This window comes from Paramisgurnus dabryanus, chromosome 1 (assembly GCF_030506205.2).
Source record: "Paramisgurnus dabryanus chromosome 1, PD_genome_1.1, whole genome shotgun sequence".
NCBI lineage: Eukaryota > Metazoa > Chordata > Actinopteri > Cypriniformes > Cobitidae > Paramisgurnus > Paramisgurnus dabryanus.
In genome coordinates, this window is record NC_133337.1 from 25,617,058 (window position 1) to 25,640,470 (window position 23,413).

At 38.4% G+C, this 23,413-nt stretch overlaps 2 protein-coding genes across 2 annotated transcripts; both read right to left on the reverse strand.

Annotated features, from left to right (window-relative positions):
• Window positions 1-4,809: 4,809 nt before the first annotated feature.
• Window positions 4,810-10,151, reverse strand: LOC135752534 (uncharacterized). The gene is made up of 2 exons (XM_065271027.2): window positions 10,047-10,151; window positions 4,810-7,092 (listed from the first exon to the last, which is right to left on the reverse strand). The coding sequence occupies exon 2, from the start codon at window positions 7,048-7,050 to the stop codon at window positions 5,197-5,199; it is 1,854 nt and encodes a 617-aa protein (XP_065127099.1). The 5' UTR covers window positions 7,051-7,092; window positions 10,047-10,151; the 3' UTR covers window positions 4,810-5,196.
• Window positions 10,152-12,280: 2,129 nt separating this feature from the next.
• Window positions 12,281-16,340, reverse strand: LOC135779262 (C-type mannose receptor 2-like). Its single transcript, XM_065289996.2, has 4 exons — window positions 16,007-16,340; window positions 14,770-15,120; window positions 13,667-13,752; window positions 12,281-12,479 (listed from the first exon to the last, which is right to left on the reverse strand). Exons 1-4 carry the CDS (start codon window positions 16,134-16,136, stop codon window positions 12,381-12,383), a joined length of 666 nt encoding a protein of 221 aa, XP_065146068.1. The 5' UTR covers window positions 16,137-16,340; the 3' UTR covers window positions 12,281-12,380.
• Window positions 16,341-23,413: the final 7,073 nt, after the last annotated feature.

Consider the following 23,413-nt stretch of genomic DNA (forward strand, 5'->3'; position numbering starts at 1 on the left):
GCCCCCGTTTGTCTAAAATATGGGGTTTCTTTAACCTACTGTACCTAAATGGGTCAGTAGCAACATGAAATAGTACACTGATATATACCCACTTGATGCACATGCCCACCGTGCATCGTTTTCTCGTAGGCACCGGGTAGCGGTAAACAAACGTGCGAGGGCCCGCCATCGCTGCTTGCAGCTATATTTAGGGCTCGAGCACCGAGGAGCAGGCCAGAATGGCCTGCACCGAAAGGTGCGAAGCCCTATTGTTTTTGCTCGGATTTATTATTATTTTTTTTTATTTTTTTTATTTTTTTTATTTTTTACGTTTCAGGGCAATTTGGGGGCCTTAACATACTCAAAAACTCTTGAAAATTGGCAGAGATGTCAGGGTCGTCGGCCATTAGGACCCGGCAAAGGCTGGAATTCGGGCGTGGTAAGGGAGCTCTGTAGCGCCCCCTGTAATGCAAAAACAAACATTGGGGCACAGATCGGGCAAAAATTTACGCACATGTACGAGACTTGGTACGCATATAGATCTCATCGACCCAAACAACTTTCACCCTCTAACATTTAAGCTCCGCCCAACTGGAAGTCGGCTATTTTGGATTGTTTAAAAAATGCATGCATTGAACTTTTAAATACTCCTCCTAGAGGATGCATGCGATTGACACCAAACGTGGTAAACATGATGCTGAGACATTGTACTTGCTAAATTGCGAAGGGATTTTTGATATCTCGAATGGTTCTGCCATGGCGAGGCGACGAATTTATGGCGAATTCAGAGAAACAGGAAGTGTCTAATATCTAAGGCAAAAAATATCTTATTGTGATGCCATGCGGGGTGTTTGTTCGTCTGAAGATTCCGATCGCATCGATGTGTCCATTGTGACTCCCGGGTATAGCGCCACCACCAGGCGCCAGGAAGTGTGTCAGTCACAAAGCTGGATTTTTTTGACAGTTCCATGCGATGTTCTTTTAAATACTCCTTCTAGGATTTTCATGCGATTGACACAAGAAGTGGTCAACATGATGCCGAGACATTGTAGATGATGAATTGCGAAGGGATTTTTGATATGTCGAACGCTGTTCCCATGGCAACCTGTCAAACTTTACTTTCATTTTAAAGGCATATTTAAGCCTTACAGTTCCATGCGATGTTCTTTTAAATACTCCTTCTAGGATTTTCATGCGATTGACACCAAAAGTGGTCAACATGATGCCGAGACATTGTAGATGATAAATTGTGAAGGGATTTTTGATATCTCGAACGCTGTTTCTATGGCAACGCGTCAAATTTTACTTTCATTTTAAAGGCATATTTAAGCCTTTCTGTTGACGCCGATGTTCTTTTAAATACTCCTTCTGGAATATTCATGCGATTGACTCCAGAAGTGGTCAACTTGATGCCGAGATATTGTAAATGATAAATTGCGAAGGGATTTTTGATATCTCAGACGCTGTTCCCATGGCAACGCGTCAAACTTTACTTTCATTTTAAAGGCATATTTAAGCCTTTCTGTTGACGCCGATGTTCTTTTAAATACTCCTTCTAGAATATTCATGCGATTGACTCCAGAAGTGGTGTACATGATGCCGAGACATTGTAGATGATAAATTGCGAAGGGATTTTTGATTTCTCGAAAGCTGTTCCCATGGCAACGCCCCAAACTTTACTTTTATTTCAAGCATATTTAGGGCTCTTGGCGTGCTTAGATTAACCTAAAAGTCGGCACACACATCAGAGTTGTAGGCTGTTAAGTGTGCACAAACAGGTCAGAAATAGGCGTGTTTCTTAAGTGGCTCACTAGCGCCCCCGTTTGTCTAAAATATGGGGTTTCTTTTACCTACAGTCCCCAAATGTCTCAGTAACAACATTAAATAGCCCACTAATATTTACCCACTTGATGCCCTTGCCCACCGTGCATCGTTTTCTCGAACGCACCGTGTAGCGGTAAAAAAACGTGCGAGGGCCCGCCATTGCTGCTTGCAGCTATATTTATTATTATTTTTTTTTTTTAATTTTTTTTTAATTTTTTTTAACACTTTTGGCCATTTTGGGTGCCTAAACATACTCGAAAACTCTTGCAATTTGGCACACACGTCAAAGTCGTCCGTCATTGCGACCGGGCAAAGGCTGGAACACGGGCGTGGCACGGGGGCTCTGTAGCGCCCCCTGTAATGCAAAAACAAACATTGTTGCGCAGTTCGGGCAAACATGTACGCACATGTACGAGAGTTGGTACGCATATAGATCTCATCGACCCGAACAACTTTCGCCCTCTAACATTTAAGCTCCGCCCAACAGGAAGTCGGCTATTTTGGATTGTTTAAAAAATGCATGCGTTGAACTTTTAAATACTCCTCCTAGAGGATGCATGCAATTGACACCAAACGTGGTGAACATGATGTCGAGACATTGGACTTGCTAAATTGCGAAGGGATTTTTGATATCTCGAACGGTGTTGCCATGGCGAGGCGACAAATTTATGGTGACATCAGAGAAACAGGAAGTGTCTAATATCAAAGGCAAAAAATGTCTTATTGTGATGACACGCGGTGTGTTTGTTCGTCTGAAGATTCCGATCGCATCGATGTGCCTATTGTGACTCCCGGGTATAGCGCCACCACCAGGCGCCAGGAAGTGTGTCAGTCACAAAGGTGGATTTTTTTTGACAGTTCCATGCGATGTTCTTTTAAATACTCCTCCTACAATGTTTATGCGATTGACACCAAAAGTGGTCAACATGATGCCAAGACATTGTAGATGATAAATTGCGAAGGGATTTTTGATATCTCGAACGCTGTTCCCATGGCAACCTGTCAAACTTTACTTTCATTTTTAAGGAATATTTAAACCTTACAGCTGCATGCGGTAAACTTTTAAATACTCCTCCTGGAGAAATAATGTGATTGACTCCAGAAGTGGTCAACATAATGCTGAGACATTGTAGATGATAAATTGCGAAGGGATTTTTGATATCTCGAACGCTGTTCCCATGGCAACGCGTCAGATTTTACTTTCATTTTAAAGGCATATTTAAGCCTTTCAGTTGACGCCAATGTTCTTTTAAATACTCCTTCTAGAATATTCATGCGATTGACGCCAGAAGAGGTCAACATGATGCCAAGACATTATAGATGATAAATTGCGAAGGGATTTTTGATATCTCAAACGCTGTTCCCATGGCAACGCGTCAAACTTTACTTTCATTTTAAAGGCTTATTTAAGCCTTTAAGTTGATGCCGATGTTCTTTTAAATACTCCTTCTAGAATATTCATGAGATTGACACCAGAAGTGGTCAACATGGTGCTGAGACATTGTAGATGATAAATTGCAAAGGGATTTTTGATATCTCAAACGCTGTTCCCATGGCAACGTGTCAAACTTTTTACTTTCATTTTGAAGCCATATTTAAGCCTTTCAGTTGATGCCGATGTTCTTTAAAATACTCCTTCTAGGATATTCAAGCGATTGACACCAAACGTGGCGATTATGATGCCAAGACATTGTAGATGATAAATTGCGAAGGGATTTTTGATATCTCAAACGCTGTTCCCATGGCAACGCGTCAAACTTTACTTTCATTTTAAAGGCATTTTTAAGCCTTTCAGTTGATGCCGATGTTCCTTTAAATACTCCTTCTAGGATATTCATGAGATTGACACCAGAAGTGGTCAACATGGTGCCGAGACATTGTAGATGATAAATTGCAAAGGGATTTTTGATATCTCAAACGCTGTTCCCATGGCAACGTGTCAAACTTTTTACTTTCATTTTGAAGCCATATTTAAGCCTTTCAGTTGATGCCGATGTTCTTTAAAATACTCCTTCTAGGATATTCAAGCGATTGACACCAAACGTGGCGATTATGATGCCAAGACATTGTAGATGATAAATTGCGAAGGGATTTTTGATATCTCAAACGCTGTTCCCATGGCAACGCGTCAAACTTTACTTTCATTTTAAAGGCATTTTTAAGCCTTTCAGTTGATGCCGATGTTCCTTTAAATACTCCTTCTAGGATATTCATGCGATTGACACCAGAAGTGGTCAACATGATGCTGAGGCATAGTAGATGATAAATTGTGAAGGGATTTTTGATATCTCAAACGCTGTTCCCATGGCAACGTGTCAAACTTTACTTTCATTTTAAAGGCATATTTAAGCCTTACAGTTGCATGCAGTGAACTTTTATATACTTCTTCTAGAATAATCATGCAATTGACACCAAAAGTGTTCAACATGAAGCCGAGATATTGTAGATGATAAATTGCGAAGGGATTTTTGATATCTCAAACGCTGTTCCCATGGCAACGCGTCAAAGTTTACTTTAATTTTAAAGGCATATTTAAGCCTTTCAGTTGACGCCGATGTTCCTTTAAATACTCCTTCTAGGATATTCATGCGATTAACACCAGAAGTGGTCAACATGATGCCGAGACATTGTAGATGATAAATTGCGAAGGGATTTTTGATATCTCGAACGCTGTTCCCATGGCAACGCCGCAAACTACTTTTATTTCAGGCATATTTAAGGCACTTGGCGTGATTAGATTAACCTTAAAGTTGGCACACACATCAGAGTTGTCGGCTGTTAAGTGTGCACAAAAAGGTCAAATATAGGCGTGTCTCTTAAGTGGCTCACTAGCGTCCCTGTTTGTCTAAAATGTGGGGTTTTTGTTTTACCTACAGTCCCCAAATGGCTCAGTAAAAACATTAAAAATAGCCCCCTGATGTTTACCCACTTGATGCCCTTGCCCACCGGGCATCGTTTTCTCGGACGCATCGTGTAGCGGTAAAAAAACGTGCGAGGGCCCGCCATTGCTGCTTGCAGCTATATTTTTCTGTTGGTATCATCTAGAGACACTTCTAACTAAAAGTTAAAGATTTTTCAATAAATCTTTTGGATGTTCTTTATTAAAAGCATTACAAGGTGAAAGGAAAAAATCTAACATATAACATTTAAATATATATTATATTAAGATATAATATTACAGTAAGTACTACAACTACAATGTCAAAGCATACTTTATTCTCTTTATTCAAGAGAAGTTTGTCAATTTTGATGCATTTACATGCTCAATTCAATAGAACATTCACTTTAAGATTATGTATTGTGCACAGTGCATCTTTACTATACTACACTACCATCCATGCATGCATGTGGTAACTATAGATTACTTCAGTGCAGTGCATTTAACAATATAAATTAAGACACATTATTACATTTCTCAGATAAAAAATTCTTAAATCTTCCAAACAGTATCATGGGATTATAAGACTTGTCTGATCTTTTTTCCTTCTCTTGTGTGTGCCTTCTCCAATCCTCTGGAATGACTTCCCCTGTTGAAACCTTACTCACAATTTCAGCTTGCTTCCTGACGTTCATTAAAGACTGGATGCGATCTTGAAATCCAGACTTGGCTTCTTGTTTCTCTGCCTCAATCATCAGGTCTATGTAGTCAGGTGTGGAAAGAGGGTTGGGTTTGAGTGCAATTTCCTGCAGTCGCTCCAAAGATTTTTGGGAACTGTCAATGAGTTGGAACACAATAATCTGCACATCTTCAAACTCCTGTTCAAGCTTTTCAAAGATTTTTTCTTTTGACATGACTTCATCATTTGCCATCTCAAATCGCTGTTTTAATTCGTTGTAGGTATCTTTTCTCTTTTCTTGTTCATATTCCCATTTATATGCTTGATTGAAGTGAACATTCCAGACACACTTTCCAGGACAGACCTGACACTTGCCATCTTTCATGGCACAGCACTGGTTTTTATCCTTGTCATCTGCATACGCACAGTTATCATGACATGTAAAATGACATATTTGGCAGTTGGTCAGGTATGTGCCTGGTTTGGTTTTGATCTGTTTTGGAACAGTTACTTCAAATTCATATTCAAAGTCCTTGTTTGAATCCATTTCAGCCTTGTGCTGCTCCAGAGCAGCATTTGTCTTCTTTATTTCCTCCAGTTTTGTCAGGCCAGCATTAATCTGGGGCTGGAGACCTTCAACAAGGACTTCAAGCTGTTGCCGCTCTTTGAGGACCTCCTGGGTCAAAGTCAAACTCTGTGTTTTCATCTGGTTAAGGGATATAAAGAATTTGTTCAAGCTAAAAATTCCCAACTTCCAGAACATTTGGTCAAAGTTTCCAAAATCAGACTCATCATCCTTGGCGTCCCCAGATTTATTGTTAGCAATAAACAGAGCAGAGTTATTAAACTTGAAGTGAAGCGGCTCTCCAGACTCATCGGTAGCACAAGGCACCTGAGAGACTTTGATGGCCTCAAGAACTGGAGGTTTGTTCCCATCTGCAAATGTGACCAGCATGAGGATGTTATCAGCAATGTCCTTACCAAATATGGAAAGAATGGAGTCAAAGATGTATTTCTGTGTGTGCGTGAGGCGGGCAAGTGAAGCCTGTACTACAAAGCATACAGCGTCAATTCGGTCGATCCCTCCGGGTTGAGAAAAGAATTCATGAATCTGCTTTGTGATTTTCTGGTCGTGTGAAATCCCTCTTGTGTCACCGAAGCCTGGTGTGTCCACAATGGTCAGACTATATGGAACCTGGAAACCATCCATGTGATTAATGTTATATGCTGTGATTGCTGATGTCTGACTTTCAGCCTGGGATTTCTGCTTTCCTTCATCTATTAACATAAACCTGAAGTCGTCTTCCCACTGCACTCCCAGAATGTAGTTAATCATGCTGTTTATAAGAGTGGTTTTCCCTGCACCTGTGGCTCCAATCATCATAATAGTCTTCTTCTCTTTTGCAGTCTTTTTTCCAAATGTGCACCTTCTGCAGTATCCATCACTGTTCTGCCAGGTCTCATCCAGGTGAAGTTTAAAGATGGGCAGACCTGCACTCGTTCCATCTTCTATTTTACTGCTCATAGTCTTCTTAATAAATTGTGCAAAACTTGAGCTGCTCATGTTTCCTCTTGAGCTGCTCATGTTTCCTCTTGAGTTGCTCATGCTTCCTCTTGAGCTGCTCATGCTTCCCCTTGAGCTTCTCATGTTTCCTCTTGACCTTTTCATGCTTCCTCTTGACCTTTTCATATTGTTGATCACAACAGACTACAAATCCCAATAATCACAATTCTGAAATAATCAATCAGAAAATAACAATGTAAATGATCAATATATCATTAACAATGTTTAACCAAACCATAAAGGACTAGTTTCCAAAACAGGGCTTAAGTTTAGTCAAAGACTATGCTTGTTTGAGCTGCCTTAACTGTAAACAGCTTGCACTTATATATTTTAAAGGAACATGGCCACATTTGGGAATTTAGCTTATTCACCGTATCCCCCAGAGTTAGATAAGTCCATACATACCTTTCTCATCTCCGTGCGTGCTGTAACTCTTTCTGACGCAGCCCCGCTAGCTTAGCACAAAGACTGGAAGTGAATGGCTCCAGCTAGCAAACTACTCCCAATAAGTGTCAAAATAATGCAAACATTTTCCCTTTTGATTTGTATAGTCACACCGTGTACAAACAACAAGGTCATATGAGACACAGCCATCTTTTAACAGTATACATACTGGGAACTATATTCTCAGAAGGTGAGGTACTGCTACTTGGGGGGAGTGATTTGCTCGTAGCACCCGAGAAGCCCCTGGTGAGGAGCAGAGAGTTCGGTCAAAGTTGTGCAAATCACTCCGCCCAAGTAGCAGTGCTTTTTCTTCTGAGAATATAGTTCCCAGTATGTATACTGTTAAAAGATGGCTGTGTCTCATATCACCTTGTTATTTGTACACGGTGTGACTATACAAATCACAACACATAAATAGGAAAATGTTGGCATTATTTTGACACTTATTGGGAGCAGTTTGCTAGCTGGAGCCATTCACTTCCAGCCTTTGTGCTAAGCTAAGCTAGCGGGGGCTGCATCAGACAGAGTTACAGCACGCACGGAGATGAGAAAGGTATGTATGGACTTATCTAACTCTGGGGGATACGGTGAATAAGCTAAATTCCCAAAATGTGGGCGTGTTCCTTTAAAATATATCAGTCTTAAGATACACACCAGTAATGTTTTTTGTAAAATTACTACAATGCCATAATACAAGGCCTAGTCCTGGTTTCATCTAAACCCTGTTCGGGAAACTCACCCAAAGTGCATAAATATCAAGGGATTAGTACACATCATGAATTTGGGGGTTGTATAATTCAAAGATTTAAGTTTAGGCCCTCATTACACAATGACACGCACTCAAAAAGGTCATTTTCACATTGTAGTGCATGGACTGGGAAAAAACTGAGATCGTAAAAAGGGGAAAGAAAAAAATATTTTTTTCACTAATATAATATTTCACAAAATAAATTCCAATAAAATTATTTATTTTGTGTTTTTTGAATGTGCGAACCAACTTAACAGTAAATACACTTTAGAACAGTAACAGTAGAGACATAAAAACTATAGAAATAAGAGGGAAATGATAATAAACAAGAAAAATATAAAATACATAGAATATATTAGCATTATAAACTGTGATAACGGAACTGTTACAGTCATAGTGATATAATAACTTACATGGTCACATAGTGGTTGCTAAGCCCCCAACAATGTTATGGTGAAAAGTCTACATCTAAATTTGGTTGAAAGTGAAATGTTAAAAGCCGTCCCAAATAGCAAGCAACCATTAAGTCAATGTTAAAGAGCACGTATTATGGAATTGTGAAAATTGCCTTTCATACAGTGTGTCGTGGTTGTAAGTGAATGTAAACAATCTGCAAAAGTGTCTGAAAGTGCACCGTAACTAAAGTTATTGTCTTTCAAAAGAAAGGGTCGATTTAGAGTCCGAGTCGTCCACAGTTCAAATCCCTTCCCTGGTGTGGATAACGTCATATGTAGGTTTACTTTTTGTCTGCGCTGTGATAGTTGTGTGCACTAACCAGAGAACTCAACCTAACTCAAGCTAAGAAGTTACGTTTATAGTTCTGCTAATCTGCTATCGGCCTTCTATTGTCTACAAATGTGTTGATTAATATAGTATATCTGGTGTTCTTATTACTTTGAGCAATACGCTGGTTTACAAACTGCAGTGCTTTATCAGTAACGTTACTCTGTGTCTGTTCAGCTCACATAATGTTATTGTTTGGGTGTTTACTATTGAACTGTTGGCCGAGTTCACTAACGTAAGTGTGAATTAACTTTTTCTTTTGAGTCTATATATAACAGTGTGGAACAGTATCATTTTCATTAAAAAATTAGAAAGATGCGAGCACCATACACTGTAATCCCCTTCAACTGTAAACGTAGCATAATGTGCAACTTCGACCAATCAGAGCAGAGTAGCGTCACACAAAAGGAGGGGTTTGGCAAGATAAATCTTTGAACATTTTAATTAAGAATTCAAATGAGGGAATCAAGGAATAGTAATAAAAAATGTTTTTTGACCTTGCATGCATGTAAACCTGTTGTTGGGGACTCCCAAAAGCACATATTAACATTTCTAATAGCATAGCATGGGCACTAATTTTTATCACAAATGTTGATTAATCATCGTTAAATGCAATATGATATCACTTTTGCAAAATCTCATCGAACAAAATATGTTAAGATTTCACAAAGGAGAATCATCTTTATTCTGTCTCCACCAAAGCAAACGTGGCTCATTAAGTCCGAGAGTAAAGTCCCGGTGGGAATGGGGGGGGGTTATAGTAGCATCTCAGTTGCAAGAATTTCTGAATGAAAATATGACCAAATTTGTAACATCAATTTTAAACTATTAAAGAAAATGGATGTACCTGTCATTACATCTTTAAATCTACCCTGTTGCTTTATGAGAGAACAATGTGTAAAGATACTGAGTATGGCACATACATCCTTAGACATTTAGTCATTTAGCTTGGTAGATGAGAGGTATCATTTTAACCGAAATGTCATTCCATCTTACATGGAAATGGTACAAAAAGATGACAATTTTGCAAAAATACCATAAAATGTACATTAGCACGTATGTACAAACTTCAAAGAATAAGTTGCTACAGTATAGTAATGTCTTAAATAAAAGGATAAATAGATTTAAAGATAAAGAGATTACTTACTGCAACTGATGTTTGTTCTTGATAGTAGTTCTTCATGAACTTCAGCTGCGTAAAGCCTCTACATTGATTTTTATAGTCATACAACCATTGCTCCACCCAGTCAGGGTGAAACTTTGATGCTTGGTTTCACTTTCGGTTTTTGGGAAATGTGGAGCTTCACAAGAAATGAAAGGTGGAGAGCAGGAGGCAAATGTTGGTTAGCTACTGTACTACTTACCAAAACCTTTTTTATACTCAAGGATTAGTATAATATAAATAAGAATAATAAAAAATAAGAATTGTGTCTTTCCCATTGTATCATTTAAACCCCCTGATTACTTTGTGTCATTTGGTTTTCTTCTGTCCATTGTGAATTTTACAGCAGTTTTGAATTAGGCTTAGTCATAGTGACTGTTACTGACTAAAATGCAATTTAGTTTTACTCATATTTCAGTTATATGAATGGTTTTTAGTTTTAGTCTACTAAATGAGATTTTACTTTACAAAATCAACATTTGATGTAGTCTACGTAATTGAATAGGTTAACATGTAATTTAGTGTCATTATGTACTTGAATGTGCCATGTTGACAAATATGTAACGTTTGATGAATATTGTTACACTGTAAAAAAATTCTGTAGAAATTACAGTATTACTGGGTAACTAGCTGCCAGTAACTTACTGTAGATTTTACATTTATGTTATTTACTGGCAACAGTTTGTTCAAAGTTAAATGAACATGAAACATTTTCAGTCTTTATCTTCTACAGTAAGTTACTGGCAACTTGCTGCATAATTATAGTTAATTTTTTTTTAGTGTATATAGACCTATCCTGAAAAAAGTCATAACCTCAATATTTCAGAAAAATCCAGTTTTAGAGTCCAGTAGGTTGTATTCAGTTTGATTGGGACAACAATTGTGCCCACCTCTATACTATCAGAAAAGTCAGACCTGTTGTCTGATTAGTTATGTTTTCATGTGTAATCAAATGATGCTCAAAATTGAAATAGCCTATTGAATAAAACATTTGCAAATAAAGCGTTTGAGTTGAAAAGAGCATTGCTTCTAACAAAACTAGTCCTAAATGTCAGAAAGAGAAGCAGGTGAAACCACTGTATATATTCATTTTTGTTTATAATAAATTATTTGAGCTTCATACTTTCCAAGGTAGATTCCTGCTGTTTGATAATGCAGTCATGTAAGAGGCCAGCTCCGTCATCAAAATAATTTAATAGACGAGTTCCACTGTATGAGTTGAATTACTGAAATATATAACCTTTTTAAAGACATTCTAATTTATTGAGATACACCTCTATATGCTAATACCTTGCTAACAAAAAACATAGGCCCTGTTCCAAATGGCACACTCCGGACTTCCTCAGAGTCCACACTTTGATGACATCAAGTAGTGCAGACCTTAGGGACCATTGACGCGAGTCCACGAGGGCACACCGGAGGTGTTTTTTCGGAAAGACTCGAGCCCCACGTCGGAAATAGGAAGAAAATTTGCCCATCAGTGTGAACTCCTCACATCCGTAAAGTGTGTGAACCCACGTCAAGGGTGCAAAGGGGGCGCTGATAAGCAAACTTCGGAGCGTAAAAATGACAGATAGGACACCCAACGGACTCATAGACTAAGCGAGCACACGCAATTTAAGGCCATGAGATCGAAAGTCCACATGAGGTGCACCATTTGGGACAGGGCCATACCTTGCTGAACGTAAATTCCCATCCATCCTTGCCACCTGCACCTGCATAGACTAATGATAAGATAGGAGAACACCACAGACATAGATAATGCCACAGACAAACCATTTTGGCTGTATGGTTCTATAAAGAACCTTGAACATCTGCAGAACCTTGTTGAACAAAAGGTTATTTGTATAGCCTATTGTAAAAAGGCTCTTATGACTAGAAATAGGTAAAAACAAAATCTTTCTTTTAAACACCTTTGACAAAATGGTTATTTGGTTATCCCTTTATTGAATCATAGTAAATCTTTATAAGCATCTTTAATTCTAAAATTGCACATTGCTGTAGACTAGGGTTCCCCAAATCTTACCCTGGAGGGCCGGAGCACTGCAGAGTTTAGTTCCAACCCCGATCAAACACACCTGATCAAGGTCTTCATGATCACTAGACAATCACAGGTGGGTTAGTTTGATTAGGGTTGGACCTAAACTCTGTAGTGCTCCGGCCCTCCAGGGTAAGATTTGGGGAACCATGCTGTAGACTGTAGGCCAGTTATAGTCTTTTGTTCAGTGAAGTTAAATAAAATAAGCTGCTTAACTACAATTCACTTGCATATATTTTTTGATTAATATATTTTTGTCTCCTCTCCTCAGCACCATCTTCTTAATGAAGTTTTAGTGAGAACACATTTCCATCTGGCTGAACTCTCCATCTCAATCTTATGTCCTCCTCTATCCCCTGATCCTTCAGTATCTGCTTTATCTAAAGAAAGAAATCATGTTGTTAGATACACATAGACCATTAGATTTAGTTTGTTTATTAGAAATGTGAGATCAGGTGTTTTGTTCAGTACTTATTTATTCCCGTAGGGAAATTGTGTTTGCAGTGAACACTAACACAAACATTCGTCAGATTCACATTTGGAATTGATTTATGGTTTTTTGATTTAATGGTATTTTCTAACCATTGTTGCTTGGGGGTTAGAATCACTTGGTTACATTTTTAGACATCCTAACAAACCTCAACCCTAACCCCAACCCCAAGTGACAATGATTTAAAAATAGGGAGAAAAAAAAAACGAGAAAACAATACATAAAATGACACAAAAAAGAAAGTTGTGCTATTCATAGAAATTTGTGTGAGTTACACAAAAAAGACATTTGTGAACAAGGCACGAAAAAGCTAAATTATGTACCATGGACACAAATAAATTAATCAAATTTTTGTGACTATAACACAACTTTCCGTGAGATGATGTTGCGTGGACCTAGCAGTTCAAAAGTGGGTGCCTCTTATTATCCACGATGATGTTAGCTTTATTTAACACTCTTCATTTATATCCTTCATATATGCTAATTTTCATCTGCACACTTATTAAAGAAATACTATTGCAAATACACCTGGTAGAAATTATAGTTTAGGTAGATGTAACATATTATAATTAACTGTCTACTTAAACATATGTCGTTTTTTAGATAAGAAGAAGTTTTACTATTTTACTAATTCTTAAGTTAATTTGTTTAGTGATTATTTTCTTGAGTATGTTTTGTTTATTGTTTTCTTTAGTTTTATTCAAGTAAATATCTTGCGATAGTGTTTTACTCAGAACACTTGTGTATTGAAGAAGCCTCAACAATGGTAACAATCAATCAAATTATTCTGATCAACTGAAACAAATGCTGATACCCAGAATGCATTGCTGCAGTATGCATTTTTCTTTTATTGTCACCACTGTTCAGTTTCTTATGTTGATTTTGTAACATGGTGAGGCAGTCAGGGAGTCCAGGGAAGTGAATCTTGAATAAATTGTTATGTATTTTTTCTTAGACTATAGAGCATCACACAATATTTTGTCTCAGGGTTGTGTGTATATATTATGAATGTATTTGTTTAATTCACACAACACTGTTTATGTGTTCCAGGTTTAACACAAATACATTCATGCTTACCCACTGTAAGATGATCTCCATCACTGCAGGGTCATTTGGATTCAGACCAGATTTCACCTCCACTTTCACAACCTGTCTCTTTGCACCTGTAAGAAGTTGTATTTATTTTAGTCTGCTAAAAATGAGGAAAAACCAAACATTCAGGGCTTGTTGAGAATATCTCACCCAATATGAAAATTATTGAATATATTACTCATGCCAGATGAATGTTTTCTTGATGAACATTGTTTTTTTTGAAAATATTGGATTGGAGATTAAAAATATTCATTTTGGGTAAGCTATTTCTTTATACCAGAACATAAAATTATCTTTAATAATATTCTGTGTTCAATAGGCTCTCCTGATTTTGCCAAGTGGTTGATGTCCTCAGGGCAAAATTACGTTGACCCTGGGACAACATTTCAATCAAGATTTCAGAAATAAGTTTACAGTTTTGTTCAAGTTTAAATCTTATAATCAGGATTAGATGCTACCATTGTTTTTTTTACTTATCATTTCCCTGGGTTTAGGTTTTATTAACAAAAATACAATATGTTGCCCTGAGGCAAGGCAAGGCAAGGCAAGTTTATTTGTATAGCACATTTCATACACAGAGGTCATTCAAAGTGCTTTACACAGAAATGAGAAAACAATATATAAAAAAGAAAAAGAAAATGTAAAAATAAGATTTACACGATAAATAAGATTTACACTGAGGACATATCTCACTTAACAAAATCAGGTAGAGGATTTAACTACCACCAAAAGTCTTAATCCACTCAATAGCCATATTAGGAAAATCTCTAGGCATATTTTTGTTATGCAAATATGGTTCCTATCTACTTGAATGGGGGAAGAGCAAAACATAAAACCTTGTTTCTTATGTTGGTCCAGCCATCTTAAACAAAAGAATGATTGGTAAATACAGTAGGTTGGGCCCGTCTCACTATACGATGCCTGCTACTAACTTCTACTAGTCTCTATATGACAACTACAGATAAGCAGTCCAGTACCAGTGATAAGGACTGGGAATATTTCTTTTGATTTTTGCTTTGAAGGGTTGATTAATGAAAGTGTATTTATGATGCTTGTAATGTATGATGGGGATCAGAGATGAAACTTACGGATCCTACAGATGAAAGGAAAGGCTTCTGTGCAGAGCTGATCATACATCAGACCATCATGATTTACAGCACCACAGGGTGAGCTCTGGCCGGTTATGTCAGGTTGTCCAGTCATCCAATTCATGGCGGTATTGTTAAAGTTTGTTCCATCTGACCACTCCCACCAGTCCCTGAACAGACCAATCCATACTCTACCATGTCCTGCGGTCATTTGCACCAGATAGTCATTCTCAGCTTCACTCCGGATGGTAGCCAGGTCTGTGTAATGTTGTCTACAGTAGCTCCGAGCGTCAGACCAGTTCATAAACAAATCACCACTAAAAAAAAATCTGTTGCTGCCTGTTCCATTCACTGTAATAAAACATAAATTAAGCTGATTTAATTCGTGTCTTTCATAAGGATCTTTCAGTGCTGAGATTATCTTAGTTTAGTAGTAATTGACTATGCCAATATTTTAAGATTATTAGCATTTGCTTAACTGAAAAGGTTTTATGCCTGTGTGAAGACAAATTAAGATTTTAAATATTTTTAAATAAATGACTGGTTAAAGATGTAAATCAAAAGAATACATTGCAATAAACCCATGTTTATTATAATCACAATAAATGTTTTTACTATCACCAAGAGAATTTGTGTTGTTAAAACAGTGGCATTGAGATATGTCCATATGCAGGGATGTATTTAAAAATAGTATTTTGTAATTTGTATTTGATAGGATAAAAATACCTTTGTATTTTTACAGTATGTATACTGTTAAATACTTTGTAAAAAGTCTACATGATGAAAGCATAGAAATGCAGCCTCTGATTGGAGCTACTGAGAAGTTTGCCCATCCCCAGACTGGATAACTGATCCATATGAAAGGTGGTGGTCAAGGTTAGAAATGTGCAGGCTGCCAGCAAATGATTAACTAGTTAGAAACTATTGCTATGACTACAGGTGCCAGCAGTTGTCTTCTTATGAATGACTTGTTTGTCAGTGTTGCTAATGCAAAGTAGACCATTCACTACCGGTTGCATATGTCAGATTTGTGCATGACTCAAGAGTCAATGTAATGGTGAAGCAATAGATCAAATTGTCCAACTAATGGAAGGTTTGCAAAGAAATTTTACTCTCCCTTATAAAAGTATTTTTTAGTATTTTCAAAATACAGTAGTTTATTTTGATACACTTAAAATGAAGGTATTCGGTAATTTGGTGATCTGCATGAGGATACTATTGAGCAAATATGTCTTACCATTGAAGCAAAAAAACGGATTGAATTCTTGGCAGTCCTGATCATTCCATGTGTTTTTCTCAAATGCAACACATTCCTGATGTGACAATCTGTTGTTTGGTTGATTAATTACCCAAGTCACAAATGTCATATTTTCATTTTGATAAGACCACCGCCAGGCATTAACGTCATTGTACAGTCCAGTCCAGGCCAATGAAGTAAATACAGTGTTGTCTGCTTTTTGTACATTTGTCCAGTTTTCATTGCTCTGAACGGTGGCCAGATCAATGTGATTCTGTCTGCAGTAAGCTTGTGCATCATACCAGGTCTTTGTTTCCTCTACGACAAGATAATCACACCAGCTCATCTGTGTAAACAGTCCTGTTGAGATAAAAGTGTAAGAGTTTACATTGTTACCATGTTAACCTGTACTTTCTTTAAGTCCAAAAAAAGTTCTTTGTCTATCTAAAGATGTTGTAAACACATCTGGCATGAGAGTAGACAGCACTTTGGTAACCTGCTAGATAACAAGTTCTGAAAGTAATAGGGTTGCCCCTACTCAAAATGTGACCTCTGCATTTAACTCTGCGCACTTGAGAGTTTACATTTATTTCAGTCTTCAATCTTTTGGATTATTTTATTGCGAAATTGGGTCGAATAATGAACAGTAACACTTTGTGGCATTGCAGCACAAGAATTTTTAATTCATGTAGTATTTCAATTTAAATAAAAACCAGGAGACCCCATACTTTTGTGCTTTAGAGGGGGTCCCTCAATGCTTATTGGAGATCCAGGACCACCCCTGCCTCCTCTCAATTAGACCACTGGTTTTCCCCAGCAAAAACTTGTGGAAAACATGTCGAAATGACAACTTCTAACATCTAAACAAAGTAAAAAATTAAAAGTTGTATTTTCCAAGTCGTTAAAAAGACATCAGTATAAGACGTCCCTCTACCTCTAAATTTAGTAAACTCTATTGGGGCCGGGCAGGGCGGGGCAGTGGCTCAGTGGGTAGCAATGTTGCCTCACTGCAAGAAGGTCCCTGGTTCGAGCCCTGGCTAGCAGAGACGGACTGGGGCTAAAAACAGCCCTGGACTTTCTCCCAAATAGGCCCATCATCCGGCCATTCGCCACTAGCAGTGTGCAACAGACACAAGGATGTCCTGATACTATGACACAATACTGTCAGACTATCAGACAAGGTTATTTAATATTTTGTCAATGTCATATTACACTTTGATGTATAATAATGCTGTGATATAATGAAAATGGCTAGGCCCTATTAATTTTGCCTGTAAAGCTTTCACAAACAACCACCAGGTCTTTGCCAATTCCACAATACTAAACACAAATATGAAAGACAAGGAAAACTGGACTCTGATGGAAGAACGACAGAAAGTGCAAGCTAGGATTTTTTTGTTTAAACTAATATTTGGTCAATTATTTAGCCCCCTTTCTTGTATATTAGCACGTTTAGAGTGGTAGCAATGCATGCCTGATATTTTCCCATTTGATTCAATACCTAAATCTTCATTGTAGCAGAAAATGTGAGCTCAATACAACCTCTCATATACAATAAAGTCAGTGAAAGAAATGAAAACCAATGCAACACGATGAATGTCCACCCACAGACTGTTTTTAAGGTTGGGTAAATGTCATGGGATGATTCAAGAGCGGAACTAAAAGTGGCAACTAATGGTTCCGCCCGGACGAGAATCCGTGATGCACCACTACTTCCTGGTTGCTCTGGGCAACCGAATTTGGGCTTTATTGCATGCAGGTGTGGAAATAAACGTGGCGATTGATGATTGGGTGAATCAAGGAAGAGGTAGAGTATTAAAAGAGCATTGAAGGAACAGGAAGAGGCAGTTGTTATTCCGGTCGAGGCGGGAGGTGAGACGGAGCAACGAGTAGGCTGAGAGAGAGAGACGTAGTGATGGCCAAATGAAGCGTTTCGAAACATTACTGCTTTCCGATACGATTGTGTCGAAAATGGTTCATTACTCGAAGCTTCATTCAAACAGAAAATGCACACCATTAAATGTAATGCAACAAAGCTGAAAATGCAAGTAGACTAATGTTACTGCCCCATTTGGGCTGTCAGAGCTTTGACACTGTGTTCATGTTTCAAACCCTCAATAAAACATTGAGCATGAGATGTTTGTGTGTGAATATTTAGCTGTAGGATACAGCACTCTACAACTTACTAACTGGACATTTATGCATTTAAAAATGTATTTATAATGTGGCAGAGGGCAACTAGACAGGGCTTGGACAATGTGGAGGAGGGTATTCATTAAATTTTGTGGTTTTTTTCAGAAATATAATTTTATATTAATTATAATATATTTTTATATTTTTTAATAATTTTATAATATAGCCTAATAGGCTATACATTTGGTGATGTGGGCGATTTCTTTCTTTTATTTAACAAATTCACCAGCTTTGGAGAATATTATCTCGCATGAAACAGATGAGGCTGGAGTACACAAAAATTGTTTAGGAAGCTTTTCTATGGTTTGGCTTCACTTAAAGCCGCCAAGTTTCAAACCTGTCATGCCGGATTGGGCTATCAAAGCAGTCCTGTGGTTCACTACAGAAATGAACCAGTGTGTTTGCTTCAGACATCGTATTTCACGTGACTAGTGACGTAACGATACAAGCTCCTATCTAGCCATCCTTCACGTCAGCCTTTCTGTCTGCCATCCCGGGTCTACTCCCAGCTCTTGTGGCTGTGCGGCCTTAAGTCACCGTGAGTGTGTGGATTGCTGTGGGTGAGTCTTGTCATTGTTGTGTTTACACTTTAAGATTTGAGTGCAGTGGTGTGTAAATGTTGTCAGCACTCGCCCCTTAGGCCGAAGAGGAAGCTCTGGATGAAAGAGAGTGAGCTGGTGTCGTTGGATGACTGCTACCTTTATACATGCCCAGACGGCGATCTATAATCCATCCCTTCCAACTGTTGGTGCTGTGAACTCTGTAAGGAGAGGAGTTCGCTGTGAGTATTGTGTGAAGTACTAAGGCGTAAAAATTAGATCAACTACTGTGTGGAGAAGTGGACGTGCTGTATTGTGTGTGATTACATGCTGTGAGTGTTTCAGATGCCCACCCCTATCTAGATCTCTGGTCACGCTGTGGAAGAGAGGAGAGGGAAGCGTTTGGCCGACTCATATAGTACATCCTTGGTGCGGTGCTTCAATCTGGGATACCCGCCTGAGAGATCCTACCTGTGGCCGTGTGAGGCCCGACGTGCAGCAACCTGCCTTGTACTTCCACCTGCTCCCTTGGGCCAAGTCCAGTGGTGATGTATTCGTATTTATCTGCTCACTGAAGTATTGTCATCACTTATAAAGCTCTGTGTGTGTTGCTGCAAATACTTAGTTTCGAGCCAAGGGCTCTGCATCGATGAGGGACTGTGTCACAATACGTTGGGAGTCCCGTCTAAGTCTGTGGCCACCAGGAATCCATCCCAGTAAGGGGGATCCGCTATGTGTGTGTGAAACTACGTTCTCTCTCGGGGTTGAAGGTCTGGAGACTAAAGTCGTACCCCCGCCGTCTCCGGGTTGGTGATTTACATCCATAAGGTTGAAGTTATTTCCCCTTTACAATTACTTGTGCATTCAAGCTACGTGTCCAGTGCATTTGCCCCTTTACACCTACCTGTATATCCAAGCTGTGAGCCCAGCGCATTTGCCCCTTGACGCCTACCTGTATATCCAAGCTACGAGCCCAGTGTATTTGCCCCTTGACGCCTACCTGTATATTCAAGCTACGAGACCGGTTTATTGCCCCTTTACACTTACCTGTGCACTTAAGCTATGAGCCCAGTGTATTGCCCCTTTACACTTACCTGTGCATCCAAGCTACGAGCCCAGTGTATTGCCTCTTTACACTTACCTGTGCATCCAAGCTACGAGCCCAGTGTATCACCCCTTTCACTTATCTGTGCATCCAAGCTACGAGCCCAGTGCATTGTCCCTTTACACTTACCTGTGCATCCAAGCCACGAGCCCAGTGCATTGTCCTTTTACACTTACCTGTGCATCCAAGCTACGAGCCCAGTGCATTGCCCCATTACACTTACCTGCGTATCCAAGCTGCGAGTTCAGTACATTGCCCCTTTACACTTATCTGAGTATCCACGCTACGAGTTCAGTGTACTTACCTGGTTCTCCTGTGTTATTGTTTGAAGTTGTGAATAGAGTGTATTACCTTCTATACTTACCTGTAGAATTCCCTCGACGTCTGGAGACGGAATGCTGGACCCTTTGTACTCTTCTCAATAGCCGAATCCTCACCTGTGTGTTTTCTAGGCCGTTCGAGGCCGACCCCCGGAACCTCACCGATTCACTGGACGCCCCCGTATATGACCGCAGGATGTGTATCTGTTGGACTAAACAACCCCAGGTACCCATTCTCTTCCATACTTACCTTCATACTTACCTGTGTGCGTCCTTTTCGTCCAGGAGCCAGGAGTGGAGGAATTGGGCTGCAACGGCTGTGGACAAAAAGGAGCAGCTCGATTAGGAATACCCACTGCAAGACACGGACGGACACGGCCTCACAAAGGCGGAGAAACTTACCCCCTGTCCCCGTGAGAGTCCAGGCGACTCTGGAAACCCCGCTCTCCCTGGCCCGGAGAGTTATAGTTTTAGTGTCCCCTTTCCCCCACCCTTTCTTCATTTTAAATAATTTAATAAAGTTTGTTTTAAATGTTACTTACCCTCTCGTGTGTTTGGTCATTGGGGTGCTTTTGGGACCTCCTCGAGGTGGAAACTAGGGAGGGGCGAGACTCACGACATCTGTAGTCCGCTCCGACCTGTGACATAAATATTTTTTGCTTTGGTGTTTGTGTGTGTGTGTGATTTTGGTTAGATTAGTTAGGTTACAGTTTTACAACAGTTTACAGTTTGACAAAAGCACAATGTTTTGTTTCATTGCGACTGCACACAAATATAAGCAAACACTTTGCAGTTTGCATATGATATCCTTTCTGGACTTTTACAGAATGCACAGATTGCCAATCTGTCCCTGCTGGCTAGGTATATAAGCATGGGTTTACTCCAGGTAGTCTGGTTCCCTCCCACAGGCCAAAAAACTTGCAAGTTAGGCAGATTGGAGATGCCAAATTGTCCCTCCCCCAACTTGTGTAGGATCAACTTGTCTGAATAAAACTTGTGTATGGATTAACTGGTTCTTGCCATGAATATAGCCGTAGATGCTGGAATGGTGTAAAGAAATAAAGGAAGAAGACGACGTCAACTCTTTTGCCACCATTGATGAGTTATCTTGTCAATTATGAGTTAATATTTACGATAAGTATGCCTTTTTGACGAATTTCTTATAATAATAATGGTAGTAGTAATGCCGCTTTTATCCACTAGATGGCCAATACACAATTTATAAAAAATTGATTTAAAAAATGATTTAAAGAATTTTAAATTGCATGTAATTTGATAATCGTTCTGAGTCTAATCTTTAACATAAATTCCTTTGCATTTTTTAAAGCTTTTTGTTGTATTTTTGAAGAGAAATATTCATTTCAGTGGTTAAATTAAGTGGAAAAAGTAAATACAGGATAAAACGTCCCCCCCCGTTTTGTTTGTTTGTTTGTTTGTTTGTTTGAAAGCAGAGGGTATGTTTTTCATTTGATATATTTGTATGTTATATTTACAGAAGAACATTTTTCCTGCAAGGAATTTTGTGAAACTTTTGTGAAAATCACAAAAATGCTGGCGGGCTGGATGGTGCCTTGCATGGCTGACACCGCCGTTGGTGAATGTGAGGCAAATTATAAAGTGCTTTGGATGGCCATTGGTCTATGAAAGCGCTATATAAATGCAGTCCATTTACCATTGATCGATCTCAAATCAAACTTTGAAAGGTGTTTTCACTTTTTTTTGTGTGTAGGGTGCAGACGCCTGCCTCCCTTTATTGTTATTTTTTATTTCTCTTGTAAAACCATGGCAAATTGGTGGCTACTGTGGCTTTACCACCAATACCATATGAACTACATGATTACTGCACTAAAACCATGGTTAGCCTTTTACCAAGTCAGAACGTTTAACAAACTTTGCATAGGATTTTCTTTCATGTTCTCATGCGTGGAACAGCGTTCGCCTCCAGCTAAATTTAAATCAGTGCTCACATAGCAGAACTGCATATCACAGGACAGTCAAGCATTTCATTTTACAACTTGCACAACATTTGTTTCAAAAATAGCTTATTTGATCTCTGGTTTTATTTATTTATTGTAACTATATTTAGCCTGTTAAATGTATGGCCTAGTGAAACATGCCAAGCTGACACGTTGATATTAAATTATAGATTGGATTTACAGTAAGAAGTGTTTTATACACTCCTCTAACATACATTAACACCTGCTTTGTAAGGCTGTCATATCATATTTTATTTTGCGTATACCTGTCAAGTAACAACAGTGATGTCAATTCCCCTTAATTGAATTCAATTAACTTCAACTCATAAAAAATTTAAATAAAACCTCTTGCATTAACCATTTTATCTATTAACATTTAGATTTTTAAATAGTCACCACTAAAAACTTAAGATGTAAAGAAAACGATCCAAAGCCTCAAAATTGTAAAACTGCAGTTATGTAGGCTAATCACTCGTAAAAAATTTCACCAAGTGAAAGTTAATCAAACTTTTTAATATTTACATTGTGTTATTTTGTGTATTATTTAAAATTGTTTATTATATGACATACATATAACAGCTTATGTATTTGCACTGACCTGTGAAAAACAGCAAATGAAACAGTCTCTCCATTGGTGATGAATTTACAATGAATCTGAAAGAGTGGAAACATCATATTCATAACTAAATAATATATATAAATAAATTCATTTATAAACCGAGCGATAATAAAAATGCAAAAAAACAACAAAATTTTAACAATAATAAACTTTACCTGCAACACAATCTGTACCTGTACACTGCTTTTGTCAGTGGCGTCTGTCTTCTTCAGGGATTGCAGTACACTGCATCCTCGTTTCCCCTTAATTTAGCTTTATACAAATGTTAATGCGTTTCCTTTCATCAAACAGATTCAACATGCAAAGAAGTTTAACCCTTGTGCATCAATTTAAAAAAGTTACACATAGGTTCACAGGGGACAAAAATGTCCATGTCCAAAAAGTGTCATAAAATTTTTTTTTTAAAAAGATTTATATTTTTTTCCACTTTCACTGATGCCATTTTTTTTAACCAGCATCAGCTCTAATCACAATGACCAAACATTCATTAATTTTCAGAATGTTAACCCTTTAAATGCTGGTTTGTTTACACAATGCCACTGCTGTTTTTTTATGAAAAAAAGATTTTTTTTATTATTTTCAATTTACTAAATGCTAAGCAGATTTTTTTTCTTTGAGTATTACAGCCTTGGATATGTCAATGATTAACAACAAC

Excerpts from the sequence above, each read along its gene's own strand:
- LOC135752534 (XM_065271027.2), bottom strand. The coding sequence starts at position 7,050 with ATGAAAAGGTCAAGAGGAAGCATGAAAAGGTCAAGAGGAAACATGAGA.
- LOC135779262 (XM_065289996.2), bottom strand. The coding sequence starts at position 16,136 with ATGACATTTGTGACTTGGGTAATTAATCAACCAAACAACAGATTGTCA. Across the intron at positions 15,121-16,006 it reads TCCGTTTTTTTGCTTCAATG|TGAATGGAACAGGCAGCAAC; the intron begins GTAAGACATATT and ends GTTTTATTACAG. Across the intron at positions 12,480-13,666 it reads TGGAGATCATCTTACAGTGG|ATAAAGCAGATACTGAAGGA; the intron begins GTAAGCATGAAT and ends TTCTTTCTTTAG.